Raw genomic sequence first — 15,819 nt, 5'->3', positions numbered from 1 at the left:
GTCAAAATGCATCAAGTATCAAGACATTATTATGCTCCCATGGAAAATCAACTAGATAGACGATCTACCATGGCTCCCTGGATAGAAGTCCCTCTATAGCTGAGAATGCTTTCACCAAAACTGATGGACGCTTTTCAAAATTTTCCACCGGTAGAACACCTCTTTGACAGCTTAATTACTCTGACAAAATACAAAAATGTTATTTTGAGAACCTTCTATATAATATGAAGAGCAAGGATTGTATTTGATTCAAAAGGGGGTGGAGTTCCTTATGGAAGACGGGGTCTCAATTGGAAGCATTTTGGGGTCTTGTGATGCTTGAACATAATATGGAAGCCTTTCCTTCTTTTTTCGTGTCCTACACTTTATATCTGTGAATTGAAACTATCCCCTCCCCCAACGAAATGCCTTGTATCTCTTGGATTGATGTGAGGGCAAAGGAGAGTGCCCTGTTTGAGAGTGGTAAATGGTGAAAAAGTAACCTCTCTCTCTCTCTCTCTCTTTCTCTCTCTCTCTCTCTCACCCATACCTCGCCGTACAGCAGGTCGTCGTACCTCGCCGTACAACAGGGTTCCGTACAGCAGGTCGCCACCCATACTAGCTCGCCTGTACCGTTGCCTCCGGACACAGCTGCCACCTCCGTACATCCTAACAGGAACAACACCTCGGGCTGAGCTGAGCCCTTGGCTCAGCCCACGGGGTTGGTTAGCGTCAGTGAAGGGCTTGGAGAATCTGCACGGTCACCATGGATTTCCCAAAGGTGAAGACTTTCGCCACGAACCCCGTCAGCAAGCCCTCTTACTTCGACATTGCAGCAACACCCAGCCCCTATGCTTTGACCTACAGGAAAAGGATTGGATTAGACCCTCAAGAGCACATTTACCACTTGGAGCATGAAATCGGAGAGCTCAGCCCTCTTACTTCGACATTGCAGCAACACCCAGCCCCTATGCTTTGACCTACAGGAAAAGGATTTGATTAGACCCTCAAGAGCACATTTACCACTTGGAGCATGAAATCGGAGAGCTCAGGCTGCTAGTTGTAGCTCTTAGCAGAAAGGCGAATGAGATGGAGAACAAAGGCAAGCAATAAATTATTGCAGAAGCTATAGAGAAGTTCAGCACATTTCCACCAGCACCAACTCTTGTCTCCAAGGTCAAGGAAATGATAAACACTCAGGTGAGTTCAGCCAAGGAAGAAAAGGCCATTGTTACAGACAACAAACTTAACAAAGCAGATCTGTACACAGAAGTAAAAGAGCAGCAGGCTATAGCACATAATAACAAGATACTACGCATTGGAGGGTTTCAAAAGGACCCTTTCCAGTGGAAGAATGGATAGTGTTATTGTAGGCAAACTCTACAATAGGGAGATACTTTAACCCGTTGTTTGCTGATCATGAACATAGAATTTTTGTGGAGCAGTCTCCATGTTGTTGGCTACCAGGTTATTCTTGTTCGGGGTTGCTTCCTCGTTGTTGCTAGGATTGGGCTTGACGGTCTTCGGGCATTCATAAAAGTTGTGCCTCGCTTGCCACACTTGAAGCAGCATCCTCAGAATAGTACTTTTGCCTTTCCTGAGGAAAGAGGGAGCTAAACGATCTTTCTTGCTTCTTTGAAGGAGGCTGGCTGGTCCCATTCAGTTCCTTAGGAAAGTCTCTTTTCTTCTGCTCCTTTGAGAAATCTCTCTGGGACTTTTGCTTGTCTTTGGAGCTGTGTTTGTTGGAGAAGAGCAGCTTCTTCTCCACCTTCAAAGCCATGCCGATGGTGTCCACAAGAGAAATAGGAGCATTGATATCCCCTTCATTCTGAATAGTGTACCGTAGACTAGCATAGAACTTTCTTTGCTGCTCCTTTTTGTCCTTCTTACTAAAAGCTTGGACTTTCAGCCGAGTATCCCAAAAGCGAGTAACATACTCACTAACCTTCTCTTCTTGTCGTTGATGGAGTATGTCCCATTAAATCATCATATCCGTCTTGAATTCTTTAGTGTTCTTGCAGCTGCTTCTTGAAGCACCTCCAAGTGTTGGCCTGCTCTCCAGTACTTCCCATGGCTGCCCACCAAAGTGAAGCACGATCTTGCAGATGTAAGGCCGCAAAACGGAGCTTGGCCTTCTCTTCATACTTATCCCCTTCGAAGAAGTAATCGAGATATCTCATCCAGGCCAGCAAGACTTTGGGCTGATCTTCTCCCTTGTATTGGTTGCACTTGAAGAGCTTGTCTCCAAGGGGTACTTCGTATTTTGCATAGCTTCGTCTCCTTGAGCGCCTTGAAGGAGATGGACTCCGATGCCGCTTTCTACCTCGAGGAGCGGAAACAGAGGATGACTTACCCTCCATGTTGGAGTTGTGGATGTCCGCACGGCCTCTTCCTTGGGGTTGGGGCAAGTCGTGAGTTCCCACCTGGTTGCTTTCCAAAACTTGAATTTGTTGGGCTATATTGGACAAGAGAGTACTCAACTCTTGGAGGTTAGGAGGAAGATCAAGACCATTGGTTGCCATGATGGTAGGTTGACTTAATGAAGAAAGAACTCAACAAGAGAAAGCACAAAGTACAGGACCATTGCCTAGGCTATGATACCAATGAAACCACTATGTGCTTTCCGCCGACACTTTAAACCAAAGAATTTATATGATGTCTTTCTTTTACAAACTTTTCAATATGCTCATAGATGCAAGTTGGAATGGAAGATTGCATGAATAAGAGACTGCATGCTGAAATGAACTTTCGAACAACATTTGAGAGATATACACATTTGCTCTTGGGTTGAGAGGCTAAGACGGACCCCCGCCCTTATCTAGGCTCTTTTATTGCTCAAATGGAGATACAAGACCGAGGTGCAATACACCTCACAAACTTAGAATCAGACTCTTGAGAGAGAGAAGACTCAGACACAACTGCAAAGCTAGAAGGCTCAAATTAAGCTTTATACAAGAGATGAATCAAGGGCTGGACGCCAAGGGCACCACAATCCACAAGGAAGATGTAGGCTCTTTTATTGCTCAAATGGAGATACAAGACCGAGGTGCAATACACCTCACAAACTTAGAATCAGACTCTTGAGAGAGAGAAGACTCAGACACAACTGCAGAACTAGAAGGCTCAAATTAAGCTTTATACAAGAGATGAATCAAGGGCTGGACGCCAAGGGCACCACAATCCACAAGGAAGATGGCTGCATAACCACCACTTCATCCCATATTAGTTGCACACTTCAGATCATAATGCAAAACTGAATTTCAAAACATAAATCTCAGATTCAAGCTCCCTTCCCTCATTGGAAGCCGTGGTTATGGTACCCTTGGACGCCTTTGCAGCCCCTCTTGCTGGAATAGGTGACAGCTTGGGTCTAGACTCTGGAGAGGAAAAAACTCAGTAATGGGAGGTGCAAGCTAGAGAGAGAAAGCCTGAACGGGGTATTGCTTTTACAGAGAGAGTGTTATGGTTGCTCCCAAGCTAGGACATGGAAAGAGATGCATGGTGCTGTTCCAGAAGTGCAGAGAGACTGATTTCTGCATGGTCTCCCTCAGCCCAGGATAGAAGGTGGACACTTGGCTGAAGTAGTTGGTGGGCTGGCTGGATCAAAGAGGCAAGAAGAACTTGCCCTAGATCCTTGCTGATTTGGCTCTAGGCACTTGCCCTTGTGCCCCTGCCATTGCCCTTCTGGCTGCCACATGTGTGGGAAACATGTCCTGGCTGCCAGCTCAGCTAACATGTGTCATCCTGCCACGTGGGAGTCTGCCATGTGTCACCCCCCGAAAACCTAAAAATCAAACGTGGTCGCAATTGAATTCTAACTGCACCTACGGGTTCCTAGCAATTAGACCTATACAATGACACACTCTAAAACCATATTTGAGACATTTTAACCTCAAGAGATAGAGTATTTGTTTGTCGTCTTATCTTATATCTCCATACCTCTTGGCATGTTTCTTGGCTCACACCCAAGGCCTGCGAACATTCTCTTGGATGGATCCTAGGTTGGTCTACAATATGTGCATGTAATTGGTAAAATGCTAGACCTAGCCACCATGAGCTAACTGAGCTGTTCACCCTCTTTTGCAAAGCATGCATACATATTTTGAAATAAATAGAAATTCACAAGAAAAATTACCAAGCAAGTGGATACAAGTTTGCAGGATTGTGACGTCACCCAGCTCTCTCATTGGCCAACTCTCCCGTCGCCTAGCTTCTCAGCCAGCCCTTGCCAACTTCAGTCAATCCATCGCCAACACCCTCGCCCTCAGCCAACCCCCTCCGCCATCTATTTTGCCATCCCTTGGCAGCATTAGCCGGCCCTTGCCAGCCTCAAGCAGTCCTCACTAGCCTCAACCATAGCAATAGCTGCCGCTAGCAGGGTCACCGCCGAGAGTAGCAGCCAGGACACTCTACCCCCTTTCCAACTTTGTCGACAACACCCCCCCTCCAAACCCTAATCTAACCTAACCTAGGTTGCCCTTCACCTAGCCTAACCCCGACAATGGTTAACCCAACCCAAGGGTTAACCCTTAGCTAGGTTGAACCCCCAACCCAACTGGAGGGTAGGGGGTAGCAACAGACATGGCCAGCAACCGAGCATCTCCTCTAAGTCGCCCCCCCCCTTCAACCCCAACAACCTCAAATAGCAGGGCCCAATACGCCATAGATGTAGCTATGACACCATCTCTGTATGGGAATACCTCATATGTTACAATCAAGACACCCTCTCCATATGCACACACATACCTACGAGGAGGTCTGGGCCGACCCATCATTGAGCACCATGAACAGATTTTTTATCTACAAGAGAAGGTAAGAGAGTTAAAGATGAAAAAACATGGGATCTAAAGAATGAGAAGGCCTTAGGTCTTCTAAGATGCGCACTTGGGGTAGATTTGAGCATTGTCTATTTACTGGCTTGCACATCTATGCACATAAGTTAAGAAGTTTATGATTCCACACCCCACACGCACACTGTGTGAGCTCCTGGGCATTACTATCAGTCTTCCACTGTGCGTACCCTCTGTTGGTTAATTTCACTCTTGAAAGAAGATCAATTGTACATAAATCATGAAAAGAGTAGTTTCTTTCAAGATCCAATAAAGTATTTAGGTCACATAGTATCCGCCGATGGGATTCGAGTAGATCCAAAGAAGATTGAATGCATATTCACATGGCCTAAACCCTGAGATATACACGAATTAAGATCATTCTTGGGATGGTGTAGCTTTTATAGGAAGTTTGTCAAGAATTTCGCATTCATTGCACATCCATTGACATACCTTCTTAGAAAAGCTAACCATTTCTTGTGGACCGAGCGTCAAGATAAATCTTTTGCAGCTTTGAAAGAAGCTCTCATTTAAGCTCCTGTGTTGCAACTACCCAATTTCTCTAGACCATTCTTTGTAGTTGTAACCGATGCTAGTGGATATGGAATTGGAGCCATGCTTATGCAAGATGGACATCCTATAGCATATAAGAGCTGAAAATTAAAACCAGTGGAATCCAATTATAGTACATATGATAAAGAATTAACTGTTGTTGTGCATGCCTTACGAATGTGGAAACATTATTTGATGGGAACTGAGGTTCTTATCAAAACCGATCAGCAAAGTATCAAGCATTTGTTGACTCAGCCACTAATATCCGATAGGCACATGAGGTGGGCATCATTTATACATAGTTTTCAACCCATGATTTAGTATCAACCTGGAAAAGAGAATGTAGTTGCTGATGCGCTTAGTAGAAAGCCAAGTATTAATCACATCACTGCTGTAGAGACCCAGCCTTTCGAAGGTATGAAGAATTCTTATCAAGACTTCCTAGACTCTTGTTAAGGCGAAAGAAAACCTTGGTGGTGACCCTTGGTCTAGCCAGAGAGGCTCTATGGCAGCACCCTCGAATCCCACAGCTGTTAAGGTTCTTCTTTCCCCAGCTGACAAGCAACAGATACAGCAGGCAGTTCAGTCCCTCCAGGACAAGGCGCTTGTGGACAGAATTGTGGGCCTCACACCTACACGGAGACAGGTGCGAGAGTGGATCCAGGCGAGCTTGGCATTAGAAGGAGACCACATCCAGGAGGTCACCAACTATGGACGAGGCGTTTTCCTCATCCAGCTGAGCTCCCCCGACACTGCCTCGACACTTGTGGAGCAGAGCCCCATCCTCCTCAATCCAGATCTTGTTTACCTCTTTCCTTGGTATCATGGGTTCACAGTGGAGGACATGGATAAGACACACCATGTTCCACGTTTCCCGTTTACACTTCGCTTCCCAAGGCTTTCCAAGGAGTATCGAGCCATCCTCCCTTCCATTGGTCGAGCATTTGGCGCAGTGCTTGAGTCCTTGCCAGAGTCGGCCGCCTCAGTTTTAGCAAATGATGGAGTCACTAGGATCAGACGAGTGGTTAAGAGCCCAGAGTCCCTCCTAGAGTTGATCCTTCTCGAGACCCTTGAAGGGGACACACTTCGCCAAAGGGTGGAGATTTTTGGGTTACTAGGCCAGTGTCTTCGGTGCAGACAGATAAGTCACCTCGCCAGAGATTGCCCCCATGGCCTCCCTCATGCACCTCCCCTCTCCCTCTACAGAGTAGACATAGTCAGCAGGGGTCCGGGCCCAGCGTCCTCTCAGGCAGGAGCAACAGGAGTCTCAAACCCCTTGGGTTACCCCCTCAGAAGGAGACAGGACCCAAGTTAAAAAGAAAAAGAACCGAAGCAAGTAGGCTTGCAAGCGCCGCACGCAGAGGGCCAATTGCAAAGAGAGGGATAGGATTGACCGAGAGGCCCTAAAAGAGGAACAGCACGAGCCACCTCCTCCAGCGGCAGAGGCCACCGCCCATCCAGACGGTCCTCCAGCTTCGGAGGTTCACCTTCTGATTCCACCCTTGCAACAGCAGCAAGCCTCAGGAGCTCCAGATGTGGCGATGGCGGAAGCCACAAATGCTAGCCCGATGGGGACCGCGGAGGAGCCGATCCAGAGCCCCGACGAGCCTGACCAGGAGGGGGGCCCTGTGGTTCTTGTACCTCCTCCTCCCCCTCCCCCCCCAGACCCTTCCCCCTCTTCTTCATTTCCCCCTCCCCCTCCAAGGTTCCCCCGCCCCCTCAGCCCCTCCTCCTATAGTCACCCTCACCACCCGACCCCCTCCCTCTATCCCCCGCGTCCCCACCGCTCCTTCTCCTGTCGTCCCCCTCTCCACTTCAGCAACAGGTTCTTCCGCTCCGACACCCCTACCAGTTGGCAAGGGAACGATGGCGCCCCCTTCTGCCTCCTCATCGCAGCAGCAGTCCCGTTCAGGCAGGGATCCTGAGGGACGAGGCTCATCTTCAAAGTCAGTGATCCCTAACCTATCGCGGGACTTCTGAAGGTTAGGACCCTGGAACTATCTGGAGGTTCCAGACTCTTATCCTCTACCATTGGAGGTAACGCTCATGGTCCTTCAGCCCCGAAAGGGGGTTTGTCTTTCTGGGACAGGCACCCACTCATAGGAGAGCCTTGTTCCCGACTCCCCCGTCCTCATGAGCTAGACCATAGTAAGTTGGAACGTACATGGGCTCCACGGCCGGCAAGAGTTGCAGAGGGCAGTGGTAGGGACGGGAAGTGGACATCCTTATGATTCAGAAGCACATGTTTTCAGCTTCAGACATCAAACGACGCCATCACCTTCTCCAAGGGAGAGGTCCAGAGGAGTGGTCCCCTGCATTAGGACGGAGTGGAGGGGTCTGCGTCGCAGTCTCACAGACTTTGGCCCCAGAGGTCTACCATCAGGGCGAGCTCATTCCAGGACGGACAGTTTGAATGGGAGTTCAGACGGAGAGGATGACCCCAGCTGGTCTTGTGGCTTGAGAGCTAGTTTGGGATCACGTTCCTCCAGTAGTCTCGCAGGACTTATGTAACAGACTTGAGGAGCCTTTCACAAATGAGGAGCTCTAGGAAGCCCTCAAGGCTCTCCCGTCCCAGAAGTGCCCGGGTGAGGATGGCTTGACTCTGGCCTTCTTCTGGAACTTCTGAGAGATTATCTCCACCCCTTTCCGTCTAGCTTGCCAGGAGATTTTTGACACAAGCCTTCTCCCTCAGTCTTTGAGCAGGGGGTGAATTTGTTTGATCCCGAAAGGGGGAGATAGGTCAGACATCCAACAGTTGAGGCCGATCACTCTGCTTGATACTGCATACGAGATCCTCGCCAAGGTCTTGAGTTTGCGGTTACGGCCCCATCTTACCGACATCATTCATGACACACAAACTGGGTTTGTCCAAAAGCGCAGCATCCTGGACAACATCTTCACGTTCTGGGAGGCAGCGGATTGGTCCAGAGAGAAGTCACAGCCGCTGGCCGTCCTCCTCTTAAACTTTGAGAAGGCCTACAACAAGGTGGAGTGGTCTTTCTTGGAGGGCACTATGAGGAGATTGGGTTTCTAAGACAAATGGGTCAAAGGAGTTTTAGCGCTATATGCAGGGAGCTCTAGCCAGATGCTTATCGAAGGACACACAAGCGAGGCCTTTCCTCTCTCTCGCTCAGTCCACCAAGGCTGCCCACTTGCTCCCTTCCTCTTCTTGTTTGTGGCGGAGGCTTTGGGCTACTATTTGAGATCACACGTGGCGGGTCTCACAGGGTTAAAGCTCCCAATCAGACAAGAGGAGCTACTTGACTCAGAGTTTGCAGACGACACGGCCTTGTATGTTGAGGGCACCACAGCGAGTCTAGAGAGAGTTAGGGATGCCCTGGCTATTTATTGTGAGGCCTTGGGGGCACGGATCAACTGGACGAAATCTATAGGTTTCTTCACACGCTGATCAGGAAAACAACCAAGAATTATGTACTTCACCATGTCAGATAGTTGAGACTTCATAGGGATCAGCTGCAATGTGGGCTCGTAGATGATGAGCTTATGAACCAGGTGCCAAAGCAGATACCCAGAGCACACAAATAACAAGTCAATCTCCCACACAATCCGCCTAGAACACACACACGAACACACAGACTGTTTGAAAGAGGGGAAAGAAGGCTTTGACTTGTTGTAGCTCTGTGTCAACCAAGAGTTTTCATACACACAGTCGTTCTTTGTACGACAAATCAACCACACATGATGTATCTACAACACCTCCTTTCAGCAGTTTGTATATGATAAACAGCTCGTACTTATGCTTCTCATACAGAATCCTCATGCACAAAGAACCCCCAAGAAAGCTCATCCATCAGGTCATCCCCTCCACCTATAGATTCATGGAGCCTCAACGATCAAAGTCCCTATCATGACTTCCATTCAGTCACTATTGCATCTGCACACAAGCTGTACGTCATACTCAGAATTGTGAGCAGCCACATCACAAGTGCTTCCAGCAGCGACAACTCCCAACCTGTCTTTTGTTCCAGCTAAGCTCCCCCACGCAGCCTGCACACTTGTGCGTGATTAAAGGTAACAAGCCCACAGCCCAAAAAAAAATAAGCGACTCGCACTTCATATCGATCAGCTCATTAGCTCTCCGCTCAGCTAATCGTCCATCAGCCCTGTGCTTTTTTCAGATCATCACACCCCGTTCATCGTCACCTTCACGTGTTCAAACACTGCAGCTACATTCCATGCTAATATATGCTCCTGCACTACACAAAATTCTCTACTCTCGCAGAGAATCTAGAGCCCATCTACTCCAAGATTCTGCAATCACGATCCCACCACCCAAGACCAGGAAGTCCTCCACACCGGCCACTTCATAGCTTCACCTCGTCGTGAATCCTTCACACCATCAGCAGTACCTCTGACCAGCAGCCTCCTCCACGACTCTCCAGCTTCCTTGTAGAGATCCCCCAGCCAGGTCTTGAGGCTCCCAGTCCGTGAGCTTCATGCCATCTTTCTCCACGCAGCCGCCCCCACCATCCCGAGCTCACTATTGCGCCCGCCTTCACCAAGCTCCTTTGAGAATTACCACACTGTCGCGTACCGCCAGCCAAAGGCCTCTCCTTCTCTATCATCCAGAGCGCAGTAGTGACGACATTTCTCTCCTCCACAAAAGAATTCCCCACGCCTGCAATCGAGTCACCTCCCCTGCTCCTCCAAGATGCCACCATCATGTTTCTTTCTTCCGATAACCACCACGTTCCCAGCTCCTAGCCGCCACCTCGCCTTCAGAAGCTTCTCCGTCATCCTCATGTAGCCACGTACATGCATGCTTCTTTGATATATGCCACGTCACCTTTGCCTCTTTTTTACCACTCTCCCATTAAAAAAAATGCAAATATCCCCCCAAGGCACATTAAATGCACATTTTGAACCTTTAGTCACACAATTCCCACACACAGTAGCATGCACATTAAGACTTGCATGCACCCCTGTACAAACACACGAAAACTGGGTGCCTTCTTTTACTGCAACTCTATAAGCCCATAAAGCTTAGTGCAAAGCAAGGTCCCACGCCTTCTCATGTGTTCTCATGATCTTTCCCATGATATTAGTACACACACCATTAAAATTTTCATTCATCCCATTACATTGGGGATAATAGGGACTTGCATATCTGTGTTTAATCTTCAGCTAACCACATAATAAATCCATCAGTTCACTCCTGAAACCTGGACCTCTATTAGAAAGCAACTCCAGTGGCACACCAAATCTACAGCAAATATCCTCATAGACAAATTTACATACAGATTTCGCATTGACAGCCTGTACTGCTCGTGCTTCAGCCCATCTCGTCAAATAATCCACAACTGTCAGCACATAACAATTTCCCCTGGCTGTCATGGGTAGAGGACCGATGGCATCTATTCCCCATTTCTCAAAAATATTATAAGCAAGCATGATATTTCTGAGTTCTGGATGTAAGATCCTCTTACTCATCTCATGACACTGTAGGCATGACCTGCACCAATGTCTCATGTCTCTCAGGAGGGATGGCCACACATACCCTTCTATAAGTGTTTTCCTCACCATGATTTTGAAAGCAAAATGTCCTCCACATACTGCCTCATGATTAGCTTATAGAATATGAAAAACTTCCTCATGCCAGGGAATTCTTCTGAGCACCAGATCAGCCCCTTTCATGTAAAGAACATCATCTATCAGACAATAATAAGCACAGCTTTTAATAAATCTGCATTTTCTTTGTTTCGGAACTTCTTCAGCCACTTTACCAGTTAACAGGAAGCTTTCCTCACAAGCTAATGTCACTCCCAGGTGGACCATAGAGTGTAAATGATATCCTGCCAAATGGCAACCAAGGTAGCCGAGGGTGGAACCGGGTGCTCTCCCATCACAAGATTGCACCGAGCCACCCAAATGTTCCAAGCCGTGATGCTGGCTACCACCTCCCAAACACTGTCCTCCCTAGGAGGAGGAGCTAGGGTGTCAGGGGGGACTGCCTCGTGGAGTGCAATCCTCTGAATGCTCTGACCCTGTATACGGTACGCTGGGGAGATCTCATCAATCTGAAACGTGTGTCCTCCCTCTATCAACCAAGCCACCATCCCCCAGGTGTAGTCTCTGTGTATACTTTGCATGCGTGCCATGTTCCTGAGGGCTCTCATCCAGATCCTCACTACACTACGACAGCTCCATAAGCAGTGCAGAGTAGTCTCTAGGACACTATCTGAGCAACAGTGGCACTGTCCCTCCACTCGCATCTGCTCCAACCACGGGCCGATAGGCAAGCCTCCGTGGGCTGCTAGCCAAAAGAAGTATGAAATCTTCCTCGACCGCAAGTTGGACCACAACCGCGTCCAAAACCTGGAGCGAACATCCCGAGGCACTCTCTGGATCACCCAGTGTCTCTCCCTCGAAGGGGTCCGCCTCGACGAGTCCATCTGAAGTCTCCTGCCAATCCGTGTGGTGCAGGAAAAGAAAGGCACCTCATCTATCATCTCAGCTAGGCCGCCCCTGGAGGACCGAAACCACCGCCCGGGTCCCGCTGGACCTCCCTCGGGGGTCTACCCTCCCATAGCCAGAGGCACCATCGAGAGGCGTCTTGCTCTGAGATACTGGGATCAATGTGCCACTCCTTCCCCAAGCGTCCTACCACTCTGATCATCTCGCAGTGTATCCCATCAAGACTCCCATCCATCTCAGGGTCACTCCTAGTGAGAGGCTGAAGCAGGCCTCCAGGTCCTACACAAAAGAAGCCAGGGTGCATGCTGTTGCGCTGCATCAAAATCCTCAAGGGAACACCAGTACGAGAAAATTGCCCCAACCATCTGCTATCTCTCCAAATGTGAAGTCCTTCCTACCAAGACTCAGGAATGGCTAAGTCAATCTTGTCGATCCGCTGCCTTGTCCCTCTCTGATGTGGATCAAGTCTCGCCTCTACCTCGATAGGTAGTCTGCTCCAGCGCCAAAAGACCCTGTTGGACCACTGTCCCACTATGCCCAACCAATGTGAGTCCGCTGCCCAAGCATACGTCCCTCATGATCTCTGACCTTTGGGTGCCACATAAGGGGCTGGCGCTCAAACTCCTCTTTGCATCTGGGCGGATGAGACCCCCTGCTAGTCTCTGCCAAACCTTGTAAAGACTCCTCATCAGGGGGGAGCCCTTCCCCGTAAGGGGGGCCTCTGAGAAGATCCATCTATGTGAATGCTGCCACTGTCCCCCAGTGCGTGGGGTGTTCCTCATAAGCCCTCTCTGTAAGAGGAGCTTCCAAGGCTCGGCACCTGGGGTGAGGCCACGAACCGCCAACTTGTCCAAAAGGGCCCTACTCTGCATCTCCAGATCAATGATACCCAAGCCTCCCAGTGCCTGCGGCATGATCACTGTCTGCCAAGCTACTCGCGCCCTAGTGTTCCTCGTGCCATCTGAACCTGCCCAGAGGAAGTTCCGTACCAACCATCCAAGCTGCCCAATGCATCCTCTGTGAAAGCACCAACAGGAGGCAATATACCAGGCAGTGGCAAGGACCTGGTTTGCCACTAAGGCGCAACCTACGAGGGAGAGTTTGACCGAGCTCCAATAGAGAAGCTTGCACCGAACACTTTCGAGGACTAGGACAATCTACTGCTCCGCTGTGATATCAATACCCACCTGGCATCCAAGATATCTTGTTGTCTGGCCCTGCAGTATCCATCTGAAACTGAAGTCACTCCCCCACTCATAGATCTCCTGTGTCTCCTCAAAGCCCGTGAAGAAGCCTATGGATTTCATCCAGTTGATCCGTGCCATGCCCCCGAGGCCTCACAATAGATAGCCAAGGCACCTCTGACTCTCTCTAGACTCGCTGTGGTGCCCTCAACATACAAGGCCGTGTCATCTGCAAACTCCAAGTCAAGGAGCTCCTCCTCCTGCCTGATTGGGAGCCTCAACCCTACGAGACCCGCCACCTGTGATCTCAAGTAGTAGCCCAAAGCCTCCGCTACAAACAAGAAGAGGAAGGTGGCGAACCGAGCGAGAGGAAAGGCCTCGCCTGTGTGTCCTCCGATAATCATCTGACTAGAGCTCCCTGTGTATAGCGTTGAAACTCCTCTGACCCATCGGTCTGAGAAACCCAATCTCCTCATAGTTGTTAGCCCTCTCTACTCTGAAGACTAACTCGAAACGCACTACTGCGACAGATTTACATGCGTAATCGTACTTCAGAACTGCGTATGAAAATTCATAGAGTAGAACAGTGATCGACAGAATCATTCATGATAAAACAATAAGGTAGATGCAATAGAATCTCTGTATTACATTTCTCCGAGCAGTACAACACCGTACTCTCTGATACATAACAATGATCCTTGCTCCGATCCTCATCAATGAGCCCCCTGAACGATCGCTCTCTTCTCTCTTATCTAACCGGCACACATAACTCCTTCACGGTTGCCGTGACGGTTGCCGTGCCTATTCAGTTCTCCGCCTAGTCCTAGAACTTCCGTCTTTTCATATCTCACTATAAACTAGTTACAACGTATTAATGATAATGATCTAAGGACTAATGATCTAAGGACTAATGATCTAAGGACTCCCCCCCTAGTTCCTCTTTGCTGTTGCTGCTTTTGCCCTTAACACTTGGCACTCCCGGTGAATCGGATTCCGGATCCGCATCCGAACCCACCGGTTCTCCGCTACGGTTCATCCTCGACGTCGCCACCGTCATCGTCCGCCGCCGCCGCTGCTGCCGCTGCCGCCGTCGGAACTGCTGGAGCCGCCGGCGCCGGTACTTGTACTGCCGGAGCCGCTTGCGCCGGTCGAAGTAAAGGTAGCTGCTGCGGGTTGAGAGCATGGGCATCCACAAAAATTTGGAGCTGTCCATAGAAAGGTGGTGCCGCCGCCCCCGCCTGCTGAGCTACTGCCGCCATCCGATGAATATAGCGGCATGCTGTCCGCAGGTCGACCAACATAGCTGCTCTCTCAACATGACTCGTTCTCCGCAGCTGTTGTAGCTCCTCTTCATGCAGTCGGGTCTTCTCAGATAGAGCGAGTTCGAGATCGGTTACCCGCATAGTGCGATCTGCTTTCTTCGCCACATCATCCAGTCGTTTCATTACCCGCCCCAATTCCTTGGTTTGGGCACCTGTTGATTGTTCTGCCGTAGTAGCTCTGAGCTTCAGCAAATCGGCCATGAGGCTCTTCACCTCAACTTCATGTTGCTGGTGCTCTTCTTTCCGGGCGAGCTTGAGTGCCAACAGCTGAGATCTGGCATCGTCACACTGCTGTTGCACCACCGCGACGTGTTCTTTCAGCTGCAAAAAGTGCCTTGCGTCCAAGGATTCCCCGTCCGCTGGCTCCGGAAAAGCTGCCACAAAAGCGGCTGCTGCGTCTGCTTGGGGTCGTGGCTTCATCGCGATCTCGGGTCTTTTTCCTCTGGCCTTCGCTCTTCGGAGGGCTTCTTCCAGTTCGGCGATCCGTTTGACATAGCCTTCGGCAGAATCCACCGGTCCCGCCGCTGTCTGCTTCCCGAGAGTATTTGCCGATGTAGAACTTCCACCCTCCGGTTGTGCCGCAGTTTCCGTCACCGGTACTGGTGGTAAAAATGCTGTTCCTGCGCCCCCTCCCGCCGGATCATCCTCATCCCTCCGGGCCAACCGTCGGTCGAGAGGCCTGCAAGCCCGCTCCAGCTCTACTCGCAATTGATGTTGATGATCAAGAAAAATACCCTGCATCTCTGCGACGAAGGCTTTCGATAAATCCAACAAAAGTGCCTCGTCCAGCATGCGTGTAGAGCTAGAGGGTTGCCGGTACGCCATCACTTCCGCTTCCAACAACTGCACCCTGGCGGTCGCAGTTGTAGCCTTCTCCGTCAATTGTTCCGTCAGCCGCAGGTGTTCTTGAGTTTGGGCGACAATCGCCGTCCTTGCTTCCTCCATATCCTGCTGTCGCCGTGCATCCATCTGTTGGAGTCGTACCAACTGCTCCTGCAGCTGTTGATTGCGTTCGAGCAGCCTGGCATTTTCCTGGCGCAACCTCGCCTCATTCTCCTCCAGCTGCCCCTTCTGAAAACATTGGAGCAAGCGCTCCGCCAACCGTCGTGCCGTGACCAGATCATAGGTCTCCACCGGCGGAGATAGCTGCAGCTCACCACTCCCCCTTGGGACTACACGGGTTTCCTCCTGACATGCCTGTCTCCCCGAACTGTCCTCCCGAGTGTGGACTGAGCTTTCCCCTTGCAAGGCCTCCGCTTCCGGGCGGGTTTTCTTCAACATTGCTCCTTCCGGCGCGAGAGCCAACTTTCTTTTCAATAAACTGGCCATGCGGCTCGATGTTGCTGAGACCGCTGGCCTACTCCTCTGGCTGCCCTGTGGAACTTCTGCCGGAACCACCACCGCAGGTACTACCGCCGTAACCTCCACCGTAGGTACTACCGGAGTCACCTGGTTCCTTGGCATCAGCGTCAGAGCTCCCTCCGTTGTTGATCTCGCTGGTTTCACCTCCTTGGACTC

General features: G+C 50.1%; 1 protein-coding gene across 5 annotated transcripts in view; it reads right to left on the bottom strand.

The window, feature by feature from the left end:
• The window catches only part of LOC147902233 (ribosome biogenesis protein), an 88,487-nt gene that overhangs the window by 57,223 nt on the left and 15,445 nt on the right, over positions 1–15,819 (bottom strand). For 3 of the 5 annotated variants that reach the window (XM_087374976.1, XM_087374972.1, XM_087374973.1), the window contains exon 2: positions 69–180. In XM_087374976.1, the coding sequence (XP_087231102.1) occupies positions 69–71 (3 nt within the window). In that variant the 5' untranslated portion in view covers positions 72–180. Of the gene's footprint in view, positions 1–68; positions 181–554; positions 841–15,819 lie in introns of all 5 variants that reach the window. The other 2 variants (XM_087374974.1, XM_087374975.1) reach the window with 1 other exon arrangement.

This window comes from Dipteris shenzhenensis, chromosome 5 (assembly GCF_047967505.1).
Source record: "Dipteris shenzhenensis isolate YYH24624 ecotype China chromosome 5, Dip_SZ_1.0, whole genome shotgun sequence".
Lineage (NCBI taxonomy): Eukaryota > Viridiplantae > Streptophyta > Polypodiopsida > Gleicheniales > Dipteridaceae > Dipteris > Dipteris shenzhenensis.
Note: the sequence above shows the minus strand (reverse complement) of the source record. Positions and strands in the feature narration are given on the sequence as shown.